General features: G+C 47.7%; 1 protein-coding gene across 1 annotated transcript in view; it reads left to right on the forward strand.

Annotated features, from left to right (window-relative positions):
• The window catches only part of LOC146839647 (acyl-coenzyme A amino acid N-acyltransferase 1-like), a 109132-nt gene that overhangs the window by 42554 nt on the left and 46212 nt on the right, over nt 1-20366 (forward strand). The window contains exon 3 of the mRNA XM_085651734.1: nt 2236-2721. Coding sequence (XP_085507860.1) covers nt 2259-2721 — 463 coding nt within the window. The 5' untranslated portion in view covers nt 2236-2258. The remainder of the gene's footprint in view (nt 1-2235; nt 2722-20366) is intronic.

Here is a 20366-nt window from a genome sequence, read left to right on the forward strand (position 1 = left end):
TTGGGAGAATGAGCACAAGCACTTCAGTACTAGATAGCAGGGGCAAATGTAGAGTTCTACGGCCAATAAAAGCTACTTTTAGCACAAATTTGGGTTAAGGTTGCAAAATGTTTGGGGGAAGACAACCCTATGGGTGACAGGTCTAATTGAGAAGTAGACTTTGACACAGCCCAGGGCTCCAAGATCTTGGGAACAGCACCTGAGGATCAAGACCTACTCCAACAGAAGCCCCAAACATTGTCAAGGGAAAGTTCAGTTGGCAATGCTCAGCTCAACTGGGAAGTTTAACAAAATCCTTTCTGGAGTTTGTTGTGTCCCTGTAGCTAGAACAGGAGGCCATCCTATTGACCTTCAGAGTCCACTTCATTGTTGTGGTTACAAGGAGGAGAGCAGGTCCAGTTCCTCAGGACTCTTCTCAGGTCTCACACAGCAGGTTCAGTCCTCTTCTGATTATCCACAGGTCCAGGAATGTTCTGAGGAGGTACTGTGGATGCCATATTTATGCTTGACACCAGTCTGTGAGTAGCGGAGACTCCTGGCCCCTTCCTAACCAATAGAGTAATAGCTCCCAGCGGTAACCCTACCAATGTTTGCAGCATTTTCTGTATGCCCTACTGCAAACAATCCCACATTGCCCCTCACTACCTAAAACTAAGCTGGTAGAATCTTTCTTCCCTTGTGTGCTTGTGACCACCTCAAACATGTGGCCATGGAAATAAGCAACACTCCTAAACCAGTGGGTGGACAGCTCCTCTCCCACTGGCATTGTTGTCTGCCTTACTGTAGGAACAGAGGAAGGCCTGCCCAGGTGTCAGCTAACAATTGCCTTTAGCAGGGTAGACCTCTTCAGTGCTAATTGAGTTCCTAGGCACATCCCACTTGGCTACTCTGGGAAGGAAACAACAACACCTCTACACCCAAGGTCTTTATGTTGCTCATGGAGCAGTTTTCACACCTCATTAAGGGGGCTATTCAACTGCTAGATGACAGAACTCATCGAAATCTGGACCTCTAGAGACTTTAGGTATGGAAAATGTTACTTTATAAAGTAACTTTTCCTCAGTAGTTATTAGTTATAAACAAATTCAATGTTACTATTACATTGGAATTTGAATAAGCATTAAAAAGATCCTTCAAATGATATTTCTAGCTATATCTTAACCAACATTAAATGTAATAATGTAACTCAGAGTTTTCCTATATAAAACAGTCTGCCTTGCTACATTTAAAATAGCTTTTGGTCCGTTTATACTGGCAGGACATGGTTAACATAAACAGTTACCATCCTGCGTTTAAATGGTACGCACCCTGCCTGATGGGTGATAAGGCTGAATTTAGGGGTGACATAAATATGTAAAGGGAAGATTTTGACATATGTAAAGAAGGTATTTTGAAGAGTTGAATTTTCAGTTTAAACTGCAACAGCCTGGATACAAAGGATAGGCCTACAGTCATGTTTGCAATGTCACCTTAGTAAGAGGCAAAATGGGTGCTGAGTCCACTATTGACATTTAGCTTATAGGCCCTGTATACACACTGTGCCATATACTAGGGACTTATAGGTAAGTTGCATATGAAAATTAGGGATATGCCAGTTACATCATGTTGGAACGGGGAGCACAACTGTACTGCGGGTTAGCAGGGGTAAAGTGCACAGACTTCTACATCCAGAAACACACATTTTCTACACAGGTACTTAAATGAAGGCTGATAATTTCTCTAAGTAGTGTGGAAGGAATGTCCCAATGTGTCCCTTTTTTAAACAGTTTACAATAATCAATGCAGTGTTTTTTTTAAATCAACAAATGCAGTGTATAACAGGTTGCTCAATCTTACAATCTTTTGCATATCCCTAATATGAAATTCGTGAAACAGTTTGAGTCACATTCTGGAAAACAATTGTGAATTTTGTAAATCTGCATGCATGTCAGGGCAGAGAACACATGGCTGCAGGTTCTTTTTTTCTTCATAAATGTTTCCATAATCACTCTAAATCTTTGTCTTATGTAAACGCCAATGTGAGTTTGTATTTCTGACCTGACATTCTTTCCGTTAACCCCAAACAGAAGTGTCTTGAGGTGCTTATGCTTGTATGGGCAGTGCTTGCTCTGTACCTAGTGGTCATGACTTGTGCTGGTGCAATGATGGTATTGAAAGCAATTTCAATGTATGATGTCATTCTGAGATTGCTGCATCATACTAATTCAGTCTCCTCTTTTGTTCTTTATTTGCTAGGGACTTCAGAGATCGCCTCCACAATGGTAGATCTGAGTGTGCTTCCAAAGGTGTCCCTTGTAGATGAACCTGTCAGAATCTTCATCTCTGGCCTGGAGCCCAATCAGCTGGTGACTCTCAGGGCATCACTGGTGGACGAGAAGGGATTCCTGTACAGCTCAAGCGCTTTCTACCGAGGGGATACTGCTGGAGAGGTGGACCTGGAGAAGGCAGCAGCCATTGGAGGGGTTTACCGAGGCGTGCTGCCCATGGGCCTCCTCTGGGCCTTGAGCTCTGAGAAGCCATTCCATCGGCTCATCAAACGAGATGTGATTGGAAGTCCCTTCCGGATCACTGTGGAAGTTTTTGATTCAGTTCAGTTTGAACCATCACCTTCCCTCACACTTTTGGCCAGCCAGACAATTGAGCGGTGGTACGTGGCACCTGGAGTGCGACGGATAGCGATCCGGGAAGGCAGGGTGCGGGGAGCCCTTTTTCTCCCTCCAGGTGAGTGTTCTTCCGCCAGAGTCTTCGTTCTTTTATTAGGTGCAGTTCTTTGGCCCTCTGTGTTCGCCCAGAATCATCTGCCATCTGCGACACTTCAGGTAACTGCTCTAAACAGTTAGATCCTCTTTCCAGTTTCTGTCAATATTCCAGCAGGGTAAACATTTGTTATATGTTTTTTGTATATTGCAGGGTTCATGTTTTCAATTGTCTCCCGGTGCTGCTGGGTGTGTGAGATGCAGAATGTTGTCTGCCGTTTGTGCTTTAAACCAGTGGAAGGAGCTCGGTAGTTGTAGGATTAGTCCTGAAACTGTCCATACAACCTCAGCAAGTCTGATCTGAGGGTCTTAAATTCCTGCGTGAGGTGGTAGATTGGACATTTTTGGAGACCACTGTGACTGGCCGAGGCTCGAACGCGAACTTTTGACAGTCTTACAGTTTGGAATCCCTTCAAAGAAAGACTGCTGCTAACAGACGGTTTAGTTTGTACTGTTGTCCAATGCATGAAATCACGATTTCAGTATGTTTGTTGCCTATCGTTCCAAAGACGGCTGATAGAGGGAGTGGTGTCAGCATGGAAGTTGGAAGTTGTGTTTTGGTGGCTTGTGCAGATATGATGGTGATGGCAGTTCTGATTCCCTGGGCTTTATTACCTATGAAGAATGTGGACAGATCATCGCACAACTGAGAGTTAGCAGGTGTGACCGAGCACTGTTTCGTGCTAGACTAAAGGCTTCATTACAAGTGCCTCAGTATGGCAAATGTTAATTCTGCTGTCATCTTAACACTGGGAATCTCCTGAGACATGAGCAGTTACAAGGGAAATTGGTATTTCCAGGTCCAATTCCTTTGGTAGTTCCTCATTCCCTCTGTGATTTCCTCCAGAGACATCAGCTACCTTTGTCAGCTGAAAGGTTTGTGGTGAACATCACAGATTTTGGGACTTTCTGTAGACCTAGTGAATCTTTCCGGTACTCTTACCTGCCTCATTATGAATTCTGGGGCACTAATAAAGATAAGATTTATGTTGTCTGAACAGCTAACATTAGGGCAGAAGGAACAGGTTTTTTTGTTTTATGAGGAGGTTGGGAATCTGTGCCACATAGATATATGCCACCAACATCTTATTTTTAACTGGATGTGTAGCGCACTGTACCAGTTGTACATTTGGGGCATACATTTATTTAGCTAAAAGAGGGCATTTTTTACCTGCTTGTGAGATGGTTTCTGTGAAAAGGGGTGGGTGTTTTGGAGAGACCCTTCAGAATTGATTTCTTGATGGTGGCAGAGAGGTGTTTTTCTTGTTGGAGAAGAGGGGGGAAGTACACCTGTGTGTTTGTACTGTTTAGAGGTGGGGGGTCTGTGAAAAGAGTCATGTTCTGGTCTGGCTAGGTGCCTGGAAGAGGTGTCAGAGCATGAGTATGAAATCCATCGTGGATGATGATAGTGAGGGAGACACCTTTGTTTTGGCGAGCTTCAAGCTGATATTTTAGGTTTACACTTTCACAAATATCATGATTTTACCAGCCTGTCATCATCACTTTCTTTATTCAATCCATTTAAAATATAGATCATAAAAGTGCAAAAATACACATAAAAGCAGATATGATAATAAATATGTAAACATGATGACACAGAATTCATTACTGAGTACAAAGTCCATTCCAGAATGTAGAAACCCTGCAAAGAAAAATGTTCCCCAAGTCAGACTAATACATTCACAAGTCAGGCCAGTACAAAAAGCAAGCAAAAGCAGATCAGAATACAGATTATACAGTACCAAGGTGCAAGGTTTTCCTTTTTCTAGAGCACGCCCAATAAAATGCCACACGACATTGTTCAAAATTGAAACGTCTTAAAAACGGGAGAATAAATCTTGCACGTTCTTCCTTATAAAAACCACAGAATAGGACTATGTGGAGGCCAGACTGCTTAGACACCCTATCGCAGTAGCAGGGTGAAAGTTCAGGCTACATTTCCCTGCCCGGAAGCCTAACATCAAACTGATTAGATTCAAACGAAACCTCAGTAATATGTATCTACGCTGTGGTATGTTGACAATTTCTAAATAGGAGAACTCCCCTGCTGGAATTACAGGTCTATTCGTAAGCTGAAACGGATTTATTTAGAGGGTGAGCTTCCTGTCGGTCAAAAGCAGCCTTGTATGATAAATGGTCTTTAGTTCAAGCTTTGAAATCTTCCGGCATGGACTAGGGTCCTCAAACAATTCACTTAGCCCTATTGAGGTCAAAGTTCATTTCACATACTGTAGCCAGGTCATTTTTGGGGAGTTGTCTCATTTCAGGCAGTTATTTATTATGGTCTGCGTTAATTTAATCGTGTCGCTACACCATATTGAGTGCCATAATATAATCGGAGCTAGCTTATTACAATCCGTCACGCATGGCATTGCTGTGGTGTATACCTCCCGCCCCAGTGAAGGAAGAGGCAGCAGACTGGCGGGAGGTTGAAGTGTATTTACTCTCTGGAGGGAGAGTTCGGAGCCGGCTTGTTACACTCCGGTCTCTCTGGGCTAATGGCCGCCCGCACTTCCCATGATCCTCTCGGTCACGTGATAGTGTATCAGCTAGACCGCTACACCACATCTCCCCCCTTAAACAATACAAACAAGGCACTAACGATATGTTTACATATTAGACCTTAACAGTGCCCCGTGGGACATGAGGTAACATAAAATGTTGCAACCAGTTTTGTGGATAACACGGTGAGGAGGAACATTCCAAAGAGGTATGAGTTCCCATATCATATTCCCTATATCTCTTTGGTAATACTATCACTTTGCCGTGAGGGTGTGTGTGAGGGGTACTTGTGTCCTCTGTGCTCTCTAGTGTGTGTTCTGGGTTCCCCAGTACCTTCCTCCCGGGCCCTGTTGTGCGCACTGAGAGCACTTTGTGTGGTATCTGACTCACATGTGTCCTGGCTCTCCTGGGGCATGCTGCCTTGTGTGACTTCTGAACTTCTCCGACTCTTTGCGTGGCCCACGTCGCTGTTGCTGTCTCTTATCGTGTCGTGGCTAGATGTGCTTGTACTTGGTCTGTCTTCATCATCGTCCAGTTGCCACTCTGCTTGTCCAGTGAGTGTCAAAGATTTGCTTTTGTTCCAATTGATCACTTTGTTGCGTTTTGCCATCCTGCTATGTGACCATATCTTGCTGTCGCTTAGCAGGGCAGAGCGCGAGTATGTTTCTCTGACTTGTAGGGGCTCGCTGAACTTGCTGTCACCTTTCCTGCATATTTGGCTGAGCTTCACCCTCACCCATTCCCTATTTTCTAAGGAGACATCTCGGACTCCGCGTTTCTTGTTGTAATGATCCGTGTAGATCGTCTGAGCCTTCTCAAGGTTGCTTCTGACAACTGCAGGGGATCACTTGCTCTGCAACGTGAGGTTCAGCTACAGTGAGTTGTCATGTGTGAACGGGTCCCGGCCCCGTAGGATCTTGAATGGGCTGTAGCCCATCATGGTGGGTGCGTTGCGGTATGCCCACACAGTGTGCTTGATTTCCGTCTCCCAGTTTTTTCCCGCACTGATGGTTGCTTGCACGGGCCCCATGAGTACTCGGTTAAATCTTTCCACTAGGCCGTTTCCCACAGGGTGGTAGACCGGGGTGTGTCTGGTTGTGATGCCATTTCTTTTTGTGAAAGCCTTCCACTTGTCGGACGTAAATTGCGGCCCATTTTCGCACGTGACGCTTTTCGGGATTCCTTCACGTAAGAATGTGGTGGTGAGGAACGCAATGAGGGTGCCCGTATCCACTTTGTCACATATCTCTACTTCCGGCCATTTGGAGTATCGGTCAATGAGAACGATGGCATACTTGGGTACTCCCCACGAATCCAGGATGGGGCCCAGAATGTCGACGGACAGCTCCTCCCAGGGGTTGTGAGGTGTGGGGAACTTCCCCAGGGGTGGTCGCAGTAAGGTGTGTGATTTGTCTGCATTCCCACACTGCTCACATGTCCTCACATACCTCTCCACGTGGGTGTCGATTGCGGGCCACCAATAGGATTGTTTGACTAGTCTCTTTGATTTCACAATTCCTAAGTGGCCTTCATGCAGTATAGTAGGAGGCAATCCACTAACTGTTGGGGAGGGATTACTTTGGTCCCTCATAGTAGGAGTGTGGCATCATCACTGAGAGAAAGTTCATCTCGGACCACCCAGTATTTCCTGAGATCATTGCTGATGTGTCTTTTCCCTGGCCAGCCTTGCGTAACATACGTTTTTACATTCATCATTTGGGGATCGCATCATATGCCGCCTTCCATTCTTGTGCGCTAATGACCTCCTCCTGGTCTGTTGTGAATGCTATGGAGTATTCATCCCATTCGTGTGAGTCTGCGCCTTCTCTCTTGCAGCTGACCGACTGAGGAAATCCACTACGTTGTTTTGCGTACCCGGTAAGTAGGCTACGTTGTATACGAAATCCAACAGTCTGAGAGTCATCTTGGCGATGCGTGGCGTGGCACTGGCATGTCCGCTAGATGTGAGGACTTTGACCAACGGCTTGTGGTCTGTCCTGAGAGTGAACCGGGAGCCCCAGAGGTATTGGCACAAAATTTACATGGCCCAAACAGCTGCTAGCATCTCCTTCTCTATGACGCTGAATTTCTCCTCATTGGGGGTGAGGGAACGAGAGGCAAAACTGACGGTGGTTTCCGTTCCATCCGTGGACATCTGCGACAGAACCGCTCCCAAGCCTTTGCCGCTGGCATCTGTGGTCAAGATGGAGGCGGCCGAGCTGTCTAAGCCGTGTAGTGGAACTGCTTCGCAGATGTCCGCTTTGATTTCTACAAATTCAGAGTTGGAATCATCCGACCAGTTGAAGACATTCTTCTCTTCCAATGGTTGACGGAGGTGGTGCGTTTTGGTGGCGAAGTTCCGTACAAACTTGCTGTAGAATTCAGCCAATCCTAAGAATGAACAAATTTCCTCTTTGTTACGTAGAGTGGGTGCAGACATGATTGCGTCGACATTCGCCCTCTTCGGGGCAATCCCGCTGTCACTTATTTCATGCCCCAAGTATGTGATGGAGCATAGGCCAAACTTGAATTTCTCCCATTCCGCTGTGAGACCATTGGTGGACAGAATCTGTAGCACTGCTTTCAATTTGTTATCATGGTCTTGTTTGGTTCTCCCCATGATCAGTATATCATCCTGGAAGTATAGGACACCACTGATGTCTTGAAAAACAGCAGCCACGGATGCCAGACCGAATGGCATGCAGCAAAATCTGTAACATCCGAATGTCGTGATTAAGGATGTTCATTTCCTGCAGGAAGGATGAAGTGCTATTTGGTGATACGCTGCCGTGAGGTCAATGGTGGAGAACCACTTGATGCCTTTGGTCTGGGCTAGCATTTCACTGATTTTCGGTAGTGGAAATTTGTCAACTATAATGTTTTTGTTTAGTTCCTTGAGGTCAATGCAGAGGCGCACTTTCCCATTGGGTTTGCATGCCACCACCAAGGGCGCCAGCCGTTCAGCGCTTTGATTGGGTTCAATCACACCATTATCTTCCAGGGGCTGCAATTCCATCTGCACCGCGTCTCTGCAATTGAATGGGATATTCCTGACTTTGTGGCAGACTGGTGTGGCTCCTTCCTTCAGGCAGATCCTGTGGGTGAATTTTGAGGGTTTGCCTATGGTGCTGCCAAAGACAGAGGGAAAGTCCTCTTTGAGTTTCACTATTTCCAGTGCTGGCGGGCTGTCTGTCAAGAGCACTTGTGTTGCCCCGCCTGGGGTGAGTTAAATCCCTAACTCCCCTTGGTCTGCCCATCTTAGCACGGAGGGTCCCTACTCTGCTATGTACAGTTTGCACATGGAAGTCCTCCCCTTACATTCGAAGAGAAGTGAGCGAAACCCTACCATGGGAATTTTTTCTCCTGTGAAGGTGACTGGGTGGATGTCAGTGGGGTGAAGGTGGGTACCTAAAGTGGGAACGAAATCCCTCTCCCAAATAACATTTTGAATTATGGTATAAGGGGACCCTGAGTCGGCTACCATGGAAACCTGGACCCCCCCCAATGGTTAACACACATGATGGTTTCCTGTCGCTGTAGCAATCAATACCTAGGACTTGGTCATTAATGCATAAGACACTGTCATCATCGGCTGCTCCCTCCCCCTCCGTGTCTGAATCATACATGACACATTTAACATGACATTACTGGGCCTCCGTCTACATACTTTACCAAAGTGGCTCGTAACTCCACAAAAGGAACATTTCACACGGAAGGCTGGGCAGCGTCTATCATTTGCAATGTGCGACTGGCTCCCACACCTGTAGAAACTACCTTTTTGGTCGCTAGGTGACTTGTTGGGAATCATAGACTTCAGTGCTGGCTTCCTGTTGGTTCGTGTCCCAGCAGAGGACAGAGGGCGGTCGTTGGGTGCTTCAGTATCACTCACCCTGCATACGGCAGGTTGGCTCTCACAGTCTCTTTTGGCTGCGGCAGCGCAACTCTTGGACAGCTCCGCCTTTTTCACAATGGCAATAATCTCGTTGAGGAGGGCATACCCACTCACCCACAATTTCTCTTGGATGCTGGTATGTACTGTGTGAATTATAATCAGCTCATCATGAAGGGGGCCAAACTTGCAAGTCACAGCTAGTCTTTTCAACTCAGCTACATAGTCCTCCACAGACTCGGTGTCGGTCTGTTTCCTTTGGAAAAAATTATAACGGTCTATGGCAGTACATATGACTGGCTGATAGTGGCTGTCCAAGTCCAATAACGCATGCTGAAAGACGTCGTCATCATTGGGGGCCCTAGTCTTTTTGACCATATTCTCGTATACTCTTAACCCCTCTGGCCCCAGGTTGTGCAACAGTATTCTCTTTCTACGTTTACAGGAAAACTCGTCTTTCCCCTCATCTTCTAGTGCGGACAGGTAATTTAAGAAGTATCCCTTCCAATCTGTCCATTTCATCGCCGGTTCACCTGGTTTCGACAGGAAGGGAACAGGATTGGTGAGGGAAAAGGTCTGAGCACACATTGTGGTGAAGAGTTAACCTGGAAACAGCAGGAAAGTCTGCAGGCGGACGCAGGAAGAGTAGGCAGGCGGTATGGTTGTGCAAATGTAGTACTGATCAACAGGGAAGGGCAGATCACAGTCATTTGGTGCGCCGTGTGGGGTCGTGACTTGGTCAACCTGAGCTTCTCCTGGGTGCTCATGGTATGCTGTAGGGACGCTGTGGGGTGGGGGGAACATGTGCACCCCCCCAGTAGCAGGTGGCAGGTGCTCCAATTGAATGTGTATATAATTGGAGCAGGGGCGGTGCAGTGTGGGTACCAGCCTTGGTTAGGGGCCCTGGAAGCAGTACGCTTGGGAAGGTATGCAGGTGGCCCCTCGCAGGCACTTACTGGCACGTTTCTGTCGTCTGTATGACTCAGCTGGGAGCACCAGTGGGCAGTGTCCCTTTAATCTGCGGCAGCTGAGACGGCTCCGCGGCTCATCAACATCAAAGGCAGGAAGCGCCACCGCCCGCCGGGCATCCCGCTGGCACACTCTCCCTCCAAGAATGGAATGTCGCGTCAGGGCGCAACCGTGTTGCAATGCGTTCTGTGACGTGCAGGCGTGGATCAAACACAGCAAGGAAGTGCAGCATGCACCATCTTTGTCGCCATTTGTGTTGTATACCTCCCGCCCCAGTGAAGGATGAGGCAGGAGACTGGCGGGAGGTTGAAATGTATTTATTCTCTGAAGGGAGAGTTCGGAGCCGGCTTGTTACACTCCGGTCTCCCTGGTCTAATGGCTGCCCGCACTTCCCATGATCCTCTCGGTCATGTGATGGTGTATCAGCTAGACCGCTACACCACAATTCCCAACAGTAGATGGGAAATGTGGTTTGAGAACGACCCAGGAAGCGAGACTATGCCCTTAAGGAATTTGTCTTCCAATTGTTTTATTTGATCTGCCCCACACGCCTGCCCATAGGTGACAACAGATACAGTTTTTGCTTGGTAAATCTTTTGAATTGGGGCTAGCGGTTTTGAGCCCAACTTCTTAACAAAACCTGCGATTGCACCCATGGGCATCCGCAGAAATTTTTCCAGGGGGGGGGCAAAATGTTAAAGTCATCACCATCCTCCGACATGATGTGTGCCAGGTGGGGCACAACAAACACTGGGGCGCAGGAGGAGCCATGTAGCTCTGAATGCCCCCTTGCTATTTTCCAAGCTCGCTGCACTTCCTAGGTCATTCCTGTCCACGTGACAGACAGGCGACCTCGATGGCACTGCCGAGCTCCACAAGTATTCTTCATCTATAGATATTCTGTGTAATATGTACACCATGTGCACTCATGTCTATCCGGGTGTGTGCAAAGAGCCACAGAGACTGCTTATGGGTAGTTTCCAATTCGGCGCCAAGAGACCTTGGGTGTACGTGCACTCAATAAATTCCCTTTAAAATAACAACAAACTTATACAAAGAGACTGAGGCAATAGAGCATCGCACCTAACAAACAGTCCATGCACAGTCGTGTGTATGCAGCGCACATTTAAATAAATAAAATAAATAAAAACAAAATAACAGCGGGTTGGTCATCAGAGTCGAGAGTGGTGTGGAAATAGTAAAAGGGTGGATGGGAGAAAGGCAGGTGGATGGGAGTTTGCAGGCAGGTGGATAGTAGGTTAAAGGCAGGCAAGTGGGTGGGAGGTTAGAAGAGGCAGGTGAATGGGAGACAGGCAGGTGGATAGCAGGTTAGAGGCAGGTGGTGGGAGCTTAGAGGAGGCAGCAGGATGGGAGCTTAGACGCAGGCAGGTGGATGGGAGAAAGGCAGGTGGATAGTAGGTTACAGAGGCAGGTGGATGGGAGCTTAGAGGAGGCAGGTGGATGGGAAGGTAGAGGCAGACAGGTGGATGGGAGCTTAGAGGGAGGCAGGCAGGTGGCATGGATGGACCCTACCAGGACGTGATAGTGGTGGCTGCCTATCAAGTATAATGTCCTGACATACTCAAATGCGTTCAAACTTCCCCAGACAGTGTGGTATATTTTTTTTCCCTCCACAGGACACTGTTGGAGTCAGGTGGAGCAGGGGCTCGCCCTGTGCCCTTAAGTGGCCGGCGACTGCTCCATACTACGGGGTGAACTTTTCTCCCACACACCTTTGGTTGCAAGGCCCTGTTTGTGCACAGCGCTATAGTTAGTACTTTTGGTTGGCCCTTTCCTTGCTTTTCCTGTTCTCAAGTTGGTCCAGGTCTCACACGCATCATCTCCTAATGGTGCTAGGGGCAGGTGCCCCCTATCCCCGTCACCCCCTCGTGTCCAGGTTTGTTTGTTGCTGAAGCTGCTCTGAGCAGGTCTCATCCTGGCCTCCTGTCCTCTGAGGTTGGAATACCTGTCACACACACTCCACCATCTACAGGGGGTGCCACGGGCTTGTGTCTCCCCTTACTCAACCCCCACCCCCCTCCAGACCCTCTGGTTCAGGACTGTGGTAGGAGCTCAGAGCACACACTTTCCAGGCCTCCTACCCCCTGAGGTGGAAGCGTTTCTCACACAGGTGTCTGTCCCCTCTCAGTACCAGGGCATTAGCTGGCTGGAGCTCTGAGTAGGCCCCTTCCTGGGCGCTCCTTCCCTCTCTCGGATCTGGCCCTCACACACAGCCCCAACGGACGAGAGCCGAGGTCAGGTGCCCACCCCCTCAGTGCACCACGCCCCAGCCTCAAAGGCCTGTCTGTGCCACGGCTTAAAATACGCATTACTGTAGCCCGACCACCAGGGGGTAAGGGTGAAAGCCAGGGTGCTAGGTCGCCAGCCTCCCTTGACCATGGGGACGTGTAGGCGCGTTGGCTTTGAAGCCTTCACGTGTCCCCAAGTGCACCGGCCGCTGTGGTGCTGCTCTGTGTGGGACCGATGCACATTCAGAGCCGGACTCCGTCCTTTTACAATGCAAGCGCTGCTTGTTCCAAGGACTCCGGTTAAAACACTCACAATGATCAAAAAGATTCACCTAAGTGCTATTAAAGCAAAATATTTACATATGGTATGGTGTACGGGAGAGAGTGCTGTAGAGAGTGCTGTAGAGAGTATTCTATGAAGCAGGTGTGACTGCCACATACATAGCACACCTCTGCTCTGAGAGTACCTTCTCAAAGCGGAATCCCTATATAGGTGTCCAGCGGGCAGGTATTTTTATAAATAAGAAGTGTCTGCTGTAGTGGGTGCACATAGATCGTGCTAACGTCCATTCCGAGGCTCACTTTGGAATAGAAAATGTCAGAAAAAGACAGTCCCAAAAAAAAAAAACATTGCTTCCTTTTTAGATCGATTTCACAGGGGAGCGAATGAAGCAAATGAGAGGAAAGAGAGGGTAAGAGGCAGTTCTTGCAGACGAGTCACAGTTTTCAGCAAGTGAGGAGCTAGACAGAGACAGAAAACAGGAGAGGTTATGACTTACTTTGAGCTGGGGGTGCAGGCAGGCCCGGACCTTCTCTGTTGATCAAGCCGAACAGCAGCCGTTTTCCTGCTCATCAAACAGGGCCTGCTGCAGACAGGCAACACTGTGGGGGGCTGTCATTGACCTTATGCGCGGTTCTTTACAGCGTGGGCCGGGTGATCCAGGGGGGGGGCAAGCGCCCCTCCTTGCCCCTCCCTGCGGACGCCCATGATTGCACCCAAACTCCTCTCCAGACAATGATATATAAGAACACAAAATCAGCACAAAATGAACGCTTAATAAATATTACTACAAAAAAAGACAGGTACAATGTACACTAAAACTACTGATCTCATTCCAGAGCCATATGGACAGTCTGTGGACTTTTCTTCCTGCGTAAAATGCCAAGCTTAAACATTTGATGGTGTGGCCCACGGATTTTGGTGAAGTGCCCTAAAGATAAAATAAAAGCACCTCAGAAATTGTTCTTATGCCTTCTCATCAGCTGTTTTACACATGCTGTACTGACTGTAATGTTGTCTTTTGATGACGTCCCCCGAACGTCGTGATTACGTCTATGAAGCACGGGAGGTGTTTTGGTGATGTGCCTAGGGTTTGTGTGAAATTGGTTGATCCCACGCCACGTAGGACTATGATACTAAAGACTTCGGCTGCCGGGCGTGGCCTCGGAGATGGACCCCGTGCAGAGGCGGGCAAGTTGTTCATGCCTGTGTCTCCGACTTTTCATTTCGCATAGGCCCTGTGATCCTCGTGCCTTTCCGGCCTCCCTACAGTGATCGCATTTCCATTAAGCGGTTACCTTGAACACCGCAACATAACATCGGCATCGAGCGGGTGCTCTCTGCTGCACCGGGTGGCGCTTGGCAGCCGCTTATCCAATGTAAAAGTGCGAGATGCTCGTGCTGTGTGTTTGACCCAGCCCTGTCGGCCCTGCATCTGTGCTCTGCTCAGTGCTTAATTTGTAAAATAATAAGTGCAGGTGCTCAAAAAGACTTTTAGGAGACCACACCCACGTCCCCCGGCTCCACCTAATCCCTCCTCTGGCACCACCTACTTTTCTATATGCTCTGCCCACTATGGATTCCCTTACCACCACTCACTAACAGTGCCCCTTATCTCTCCATAGTTCCTCTCTCACAAACATTTCATTTTTTCTTAGCACTGCTCATACCAGTGCAGAATGTCAGAGCACTTGATACCACAGACAAATTATATAGAGACAATTAATCATCCAAGGAAATGTTAAATAAACCAATGAGGATCACAACTATGTGTAGAATCACGTCATCCATACTAGGTAGGTAGTATATTTTAAGAGTAGTTTGGAAAAGCACAAACTCAGGGTTTAAAATGTACCACAGTAATTGGGGTTGTCTTTCCTAATGCATTTCTACCCAAACTAGCTAATGACAGTTTTCAGGTCACTGTGTGGATTAGGACTGTAATTACGAATTGCAAGTGACCAAATGATCCCTGCGACAAAAGCAGTAACCCACTGAACTAGCCATATAAAAATAAAATATAGTTCTGTGATATGCAAAATACACATTCTTTGCAGCATGCATGTTAACCCACGTCCCCCGGCTCCACCTAATTCCTCCACATGTCAGCATGGTCACGGATGTTCCTTACTTTAATTTCTGTGGCAGCAATACCTGGTGGCTCGTACTGGCTGTGCCAGGAATCTGAAATTAAAACATCCTGTAGCTGCAGCCCGCACCAACCAGAGCCTTTCTGTGACAGTCAGTGTCTGTCACTGCGTCTGTCATATATTTGAGGACTGAGGAGGCTGCCGAATTTTTGCAAGGCCTGGAGGACAGGAGTGTCCAAGACAAGAGTGCTGCCTCGGCCTGCGCCAACCACAACAGAGGCATGAAGGGCTGGTGAAATCATGATGCCCAGAGCCTGTTGCAGCAGCAGGTAGGCCAGAGAGCAGTGCATGGTTTGAGGTGGCGTCAATGCACACTTTCCCCAACCTGGGTCGTGGAGAGCATGCAGGGCCAGACTGGGAACAGAAACCGGCCATGGCAAACTACTCAGCCGGCCCCCCTGGGGTGAGGGGGGGTGCAGCCGAGCAGTTTGGGAGTGCCGGTTTCTGCTGTTTTTGTTACAGGGGGCTGATATTACCGACCCCCGGTAACAAAAACGGCCCAAGGAGCCCAAAACCTGCCCCCACCCTAGTAGCCTACCGGGGAAACGCATGGTGCCCGCTATGGCCAGTCCGGCCCTGCTTTCTGGTAATCACGTGAGCTGTGGCCAGCTGTGCAGAGAAGATTCTGTATCCGCCTTCAGGTGGGAATGCACCGGATCTACCCGTCCCAGAGGCTGAGGTCGGTCCTCAACAAGGCAGATTTGTTTTTTTAATATCAGGTCCTGCCATTTTGAAAACAATGTGTCAAAGACACAGTTCAATAAAAAGCTCACCATGGCAACGATTTAGCCAACCCTCTGAGGCCATCAGTTGTGAGCTCTGAGTCAGCTAAATATATTGCCTGGGGAACGCAGGAGCATCACCTTTTTTATTTATGTGGAGGCTGCAGAGCTTCACTGCACATTTAATTCAAGTATATGTAAATGTGTGACTTATGCTTTTTAGTGTGGTGATGCGGACACCAGCGCTAAAATGCATTAGTCTAATCCGTCATGCGCGGTACTTGGCAGGGCTGACTTCTGGCCAGGGAGGGAAAATGCCATAGCCAATCAAATAACTGCCGGTGCTGAGCATCGGAAAGCACCAGCACAAATTAAGCACTGCCTCTGCTGCTACAGCAGGCACCTGCTCCAAGTCATGCCAGTTGATGTTGGCAAAAAGCAGTAAAGAGTTCCGATGCTGATGCTCATGTAGCGAATCCAGTGGCACAGTGAGCAAGGGACCCACGTCTGGGCAAACCCATCCCACTTAGGTCGAAAAGTGTTACAGCAAACAAATGATGGAAGGAATGCTAACAGTGCAAACATTCTCTCCCAGTCAAAAGATCTGGGTTAAATCCATTGTTCTTTTGCCCACTACGCCGTCCCAGTTTGGACCCATCCATATGTAAATCAGTCTTGACCCTGTGCCTCATGGGAACAGTCCAGACCGAACTGCCAGGCCAGGTTCTCCCTGGACCGGAAACAAGCATCCTAGGACCGGTTGCAGGGTATGTCACCCTTCTTCAGCCAGGCTAGCTTGAAACCAGTGGCACAGTGAGCAAGGGAGCAATGTATGACATTGTTCTGCATTCTGTCCATCAACTGTAGTTTTTGCATTTGTCACCCCGAGTAGGACGGGTATGCCCAGACGTGGGGCCCATGCTCTCCTTACCACTGGAGTCAAGCTATCCTGGCTGATGAGGGCTGAAAGCCCGAAACCGGTCCTAGGATGCTTGTTCCGGCTGCCGGGCGTGGCCTCAGAGAGGGTCTCCGTGCAGCGACGAGCAAGTTGTTCATACCTGTGTCTCCGACTTTTCATTTCATGTAGGCCCCGCGATCCCCATTCCTGCCCGGCCTCCTTGCAGTGATCGCATTACCATTAAACGGTTACCTTGAACACCGCAAAATAACACAGACTTTACACTTGTGTCTTTGATGTCCAAGAAGCATCAAAGCAGGAGCCACTAGGCCACTAATGTGGAGGGGCATCGCCCCACTGCTTTTTTGCAGTGCAAGAAAGCCAAAACATAAAATGGTAATAACTTCTAATTATTACCATTTAAAGTTTTCTTTGCTCATTGCGGGCGGGCTGGCAGGTGGACAGGGCTGCTCTTCTCTTTGAGCAGGGTAGGGAAGGAGAGGTTTGTCCACTCCTGAGTGCTCAAAGACTGTTTTGTTGGCCCTCTCGGGCCGCCCAAACCAGTCATGTGCACTCCGCCCTTCTCCATGCAGGCTGCATGCCGCCCAAACCAGTCATGTGCACTCTGCTCTTCTCCATGCAGTGCATGGAGAAAATTCCTACCCCACTAGCCTCTGGCTGGGATCCGTCCTGACCAATCACAATGCTGCTTTCAGCGTTGTGATTGGCTTAGGGGAGGAAGCCTGGCTGCCTGCTTCCTGTTCCTGTTGGAGGGAGGAGAGCAGGATCCGAGGAGATGCAGACTCAGCGGAAAGGTAAATGTAAGTTTTTTTAAAATTTCCCCGCGACACCCCAACGATCCACCCTGCAACACCCGCGGCGAATCCCCCCGACCACCACTCAATGCCAGCCGCTACAGCATCAAAGTCCTTGAATGGAAAGATTCAGAAACCTGAAACGCAAGAAAAAGTTCTTCTTCCAAAGCTGCAATCAAGATCTGGTTGTCAGTGGTGAAATCATTTATGTACCTTGCCTACTAATCCTGAATGGTGCTTTAATTCCTTTTTTTACCAGTAACTTTCTAGCTGATCTGGACATATTTAATAAGTTCACCGTTGGGAGGAAATTTAAATTTAACAACTTAAAGCTGGAACTTTCGCACAGCGAAACATCCCCCTTTTGAGTGGGCAAGTTGTTCTTAATAATTACATTTATGATGTTTATTCCTGCCAGTTTACAGCCCAGTTTACAATGTATAAAATAGTAGTGTTAAAGTAATATCACCCATGCAGTAAGAGGAGTAAGGCCTAGCTCTAATCTTAGGTGGCAATGTGCAGTTAAGTTTAATTTGGAGTCTCCTCATGCAGTTTAAGAAAACCACGTGACAGTAGCGGTGGAAAGCTCGATCCCGGGGTCCACTGAGATCGCAGTTATGACCCGCTCCCTTCCCCCTGCCCCATGCCCCCCACAGGACATCGGAAGTACCCGACATATCTGGCCATTTCCTTTTGAGGAGATTTCCTTGCCTTCACTGTTTTTAGTTTAATCCCCCAGTTTGATAACATGTCTTCCTTTTCAGGTACTTTTGTGTAGTAATTCAGACTAGACCAGCTCATACGCGTAAATTCTTTTTTAGACTTATTGTAAATCAAAAATGTAATGGAAAGCTGGTGCCTGATCTGAGATGTTCCAAATCTGCTAAATGAAGCAGAACCCAGAGAATATTATGTGTTTTCAAGATGTAACATGGACCTTCAGAATCATAGTTGGAACAGTAATCAATTTACAGAAGGTCCTTGGTTAGGAATCTTGTGCTATTCGGTTCCTCCTGGTTCTTGTTACTTAAGGAGTAGCTTGTGATTTTTTTTTTGTCACCTGGCTGGCACAATCGTGCGCTCCATTCTTTCCCACACATGAAGCACTATTAGAATAGAGATGAAAAGAGCAGAACCTGGGGTATTAATTTCCTATTCTGTGAAATGACATTCTCTTTAAAGATAGCTGCATTACTAGAGGTGACCCTCACTCCCTGCGAATTACAAATAACTTTTTGTATCTCTGTAATACCATACTCAATTTTCTATGATGTCCTTATGGTTAATAGAATCAATACGAGTATAATTCCCACCCAGGTATTCATCTCTTCTGTGTACAGATTCATCATCTATTCTGTATACAGATTCATCATCTATTCTGTATATAGATTCATCATCTGAGTCGGCAGGAAGCCAAGATTGGTAATGGTTATACTCCAGGTGTAGAAACTCCAGGATCAGTACAGTTAGTGGAGGATTTGTACGGGGTTGCGAACCAAAACTAGACAAAACAGAATGCTGTGATTTTTTAATTTTTCTTAGCATGTACCAGCCTTAGGCAGGTTGTCTGAAACGCCCTGTCAGTACATGCAATTAAAAAACCACACCTGTTTGCCTAGGCTATACATTTTGGCTTTGCAGTGCTTGTTCTGTTGCAGGGATTCTGCGAAGTCACATAACTATGCTTGGGATTATGAGACTTCATACGCAGGGACTGAGTCATCCTACCACCTGAGTACCCATAAGCCCAGGGACTGACTAGCTATAGTGTCTCACTTGCCCTCCAATTCACTCACAAAGGAACAAGTGATTCGACACCCCAGAACATAACCCTCACGAATTGCGGTTGCAGGACACACCCTTTTGCTCACACACCCGTACTAGTCCACGAAAAGTACTGACAAAGACACGAGTAAAGTTTAAAATGTTTATTTTAACTATCGTGCTCTAATATGCAGTAGCTTTAGGTTTAGGGATTTGTAAAGCGCATGGCTACCCTTGGGCATCCCAGCGCTGATGCGATACAGGACAGGAAGATATTTGCAAATGGATTTAGGGGAACAGCCATGTTTTGAGTCTCTTTTTGAAGGACAGTTTGTTTTCAATCAGTCGTAGCTCTGGGTCCATGCTGTTTCACAGTTTGGGTACCAGGTGTGTGAATGACCTTCCACCCCACCTAGATCTCTTAATTCTGGTTGTATTCATCAGAAAGTTAGATCCTGACCTGAAATGGCGACGGGGTGAGTAGTGTGAGACTAAATTTTGTAGCAGAGCGGGGCCTCTCCCATACATGGCTCTATATGCCAGGCATAGGGATTTGAATTTGATTCTGGCCTGGACCGGGAGCCAGTGAAACTCCCTCAGGGAGGATCTAGCTGATTAGTGTCTGGGTATATTTAGAAGCAGTCTTGCAGCTGCATTCTGTACTGCTTGTAGTCTGTCTGTGACGTATTTGGGGGAACCCAAATAAAGAGAGTTGCCGTAGTCGAGCCTCAATACCACCAAGGCCTGCACTACCGTCTTCCTGGAATTTTCTGGGAGCAAGCTCATTATTTTCCTAATCATGCGAAGTATCCCAAAACAGGTACTCAACAGTTTTTTGGCTTTGATCTCCATTGTTAGCTTCTAGTCTAGCTACATGCCTAAGTTTTTTATGGATGATTTAGGGGGGGGGGCATTTAGCTCACCAGGGTATCTCTGAGCATGGGCTAAAGTTACTGCCCAGGATCATTAGCTCAGTTTTGTCCCCATTCAGCTTGAGGCTACAGTCAGCCATCAAAGATCAGATTTTTTCCAGGCAAGGGGCTACTTGCCTATGGTCTGAGTTAAGGGAATCTGAGGTTGAGACCACTAGTTGTGTGTCGTCGGCATATGACACAATGGAGAGGCCAGAATACTGTACAATGTGGGCCAGGGGGCTGAGGTATATGTTAAAAAGGGTCGGGCTTAGGGAAGAATCCCTGAGGGACTCCCCAAGGTGCTGAAAAGGAGTCTGACATGATACCGGCCCCCAAACATTGAAAGGATCTCCCACTCAGGAATGTGTCCACCCATTGATTAGCTTTCCCTCTTATTCGGATTTCTTTAAGCCTTTTGACTAGCACTACGTGGTCTACCGTATCGAAGGCCGTGCTTA

Source organism: Triturus cristatus, chromosome 4_1 (genome assembly GCF_964204655.1).
Source record: "Triturus cristatus chromosome 4_1, aTriCri1.1, whole genome shotgun sequence".
NCBI classification, from domain to species: Eukaryota; Metazoa; Chordata; class Amphibia; order Caudata; family Salamandridae; genus Triturus; species Triturus cristatus.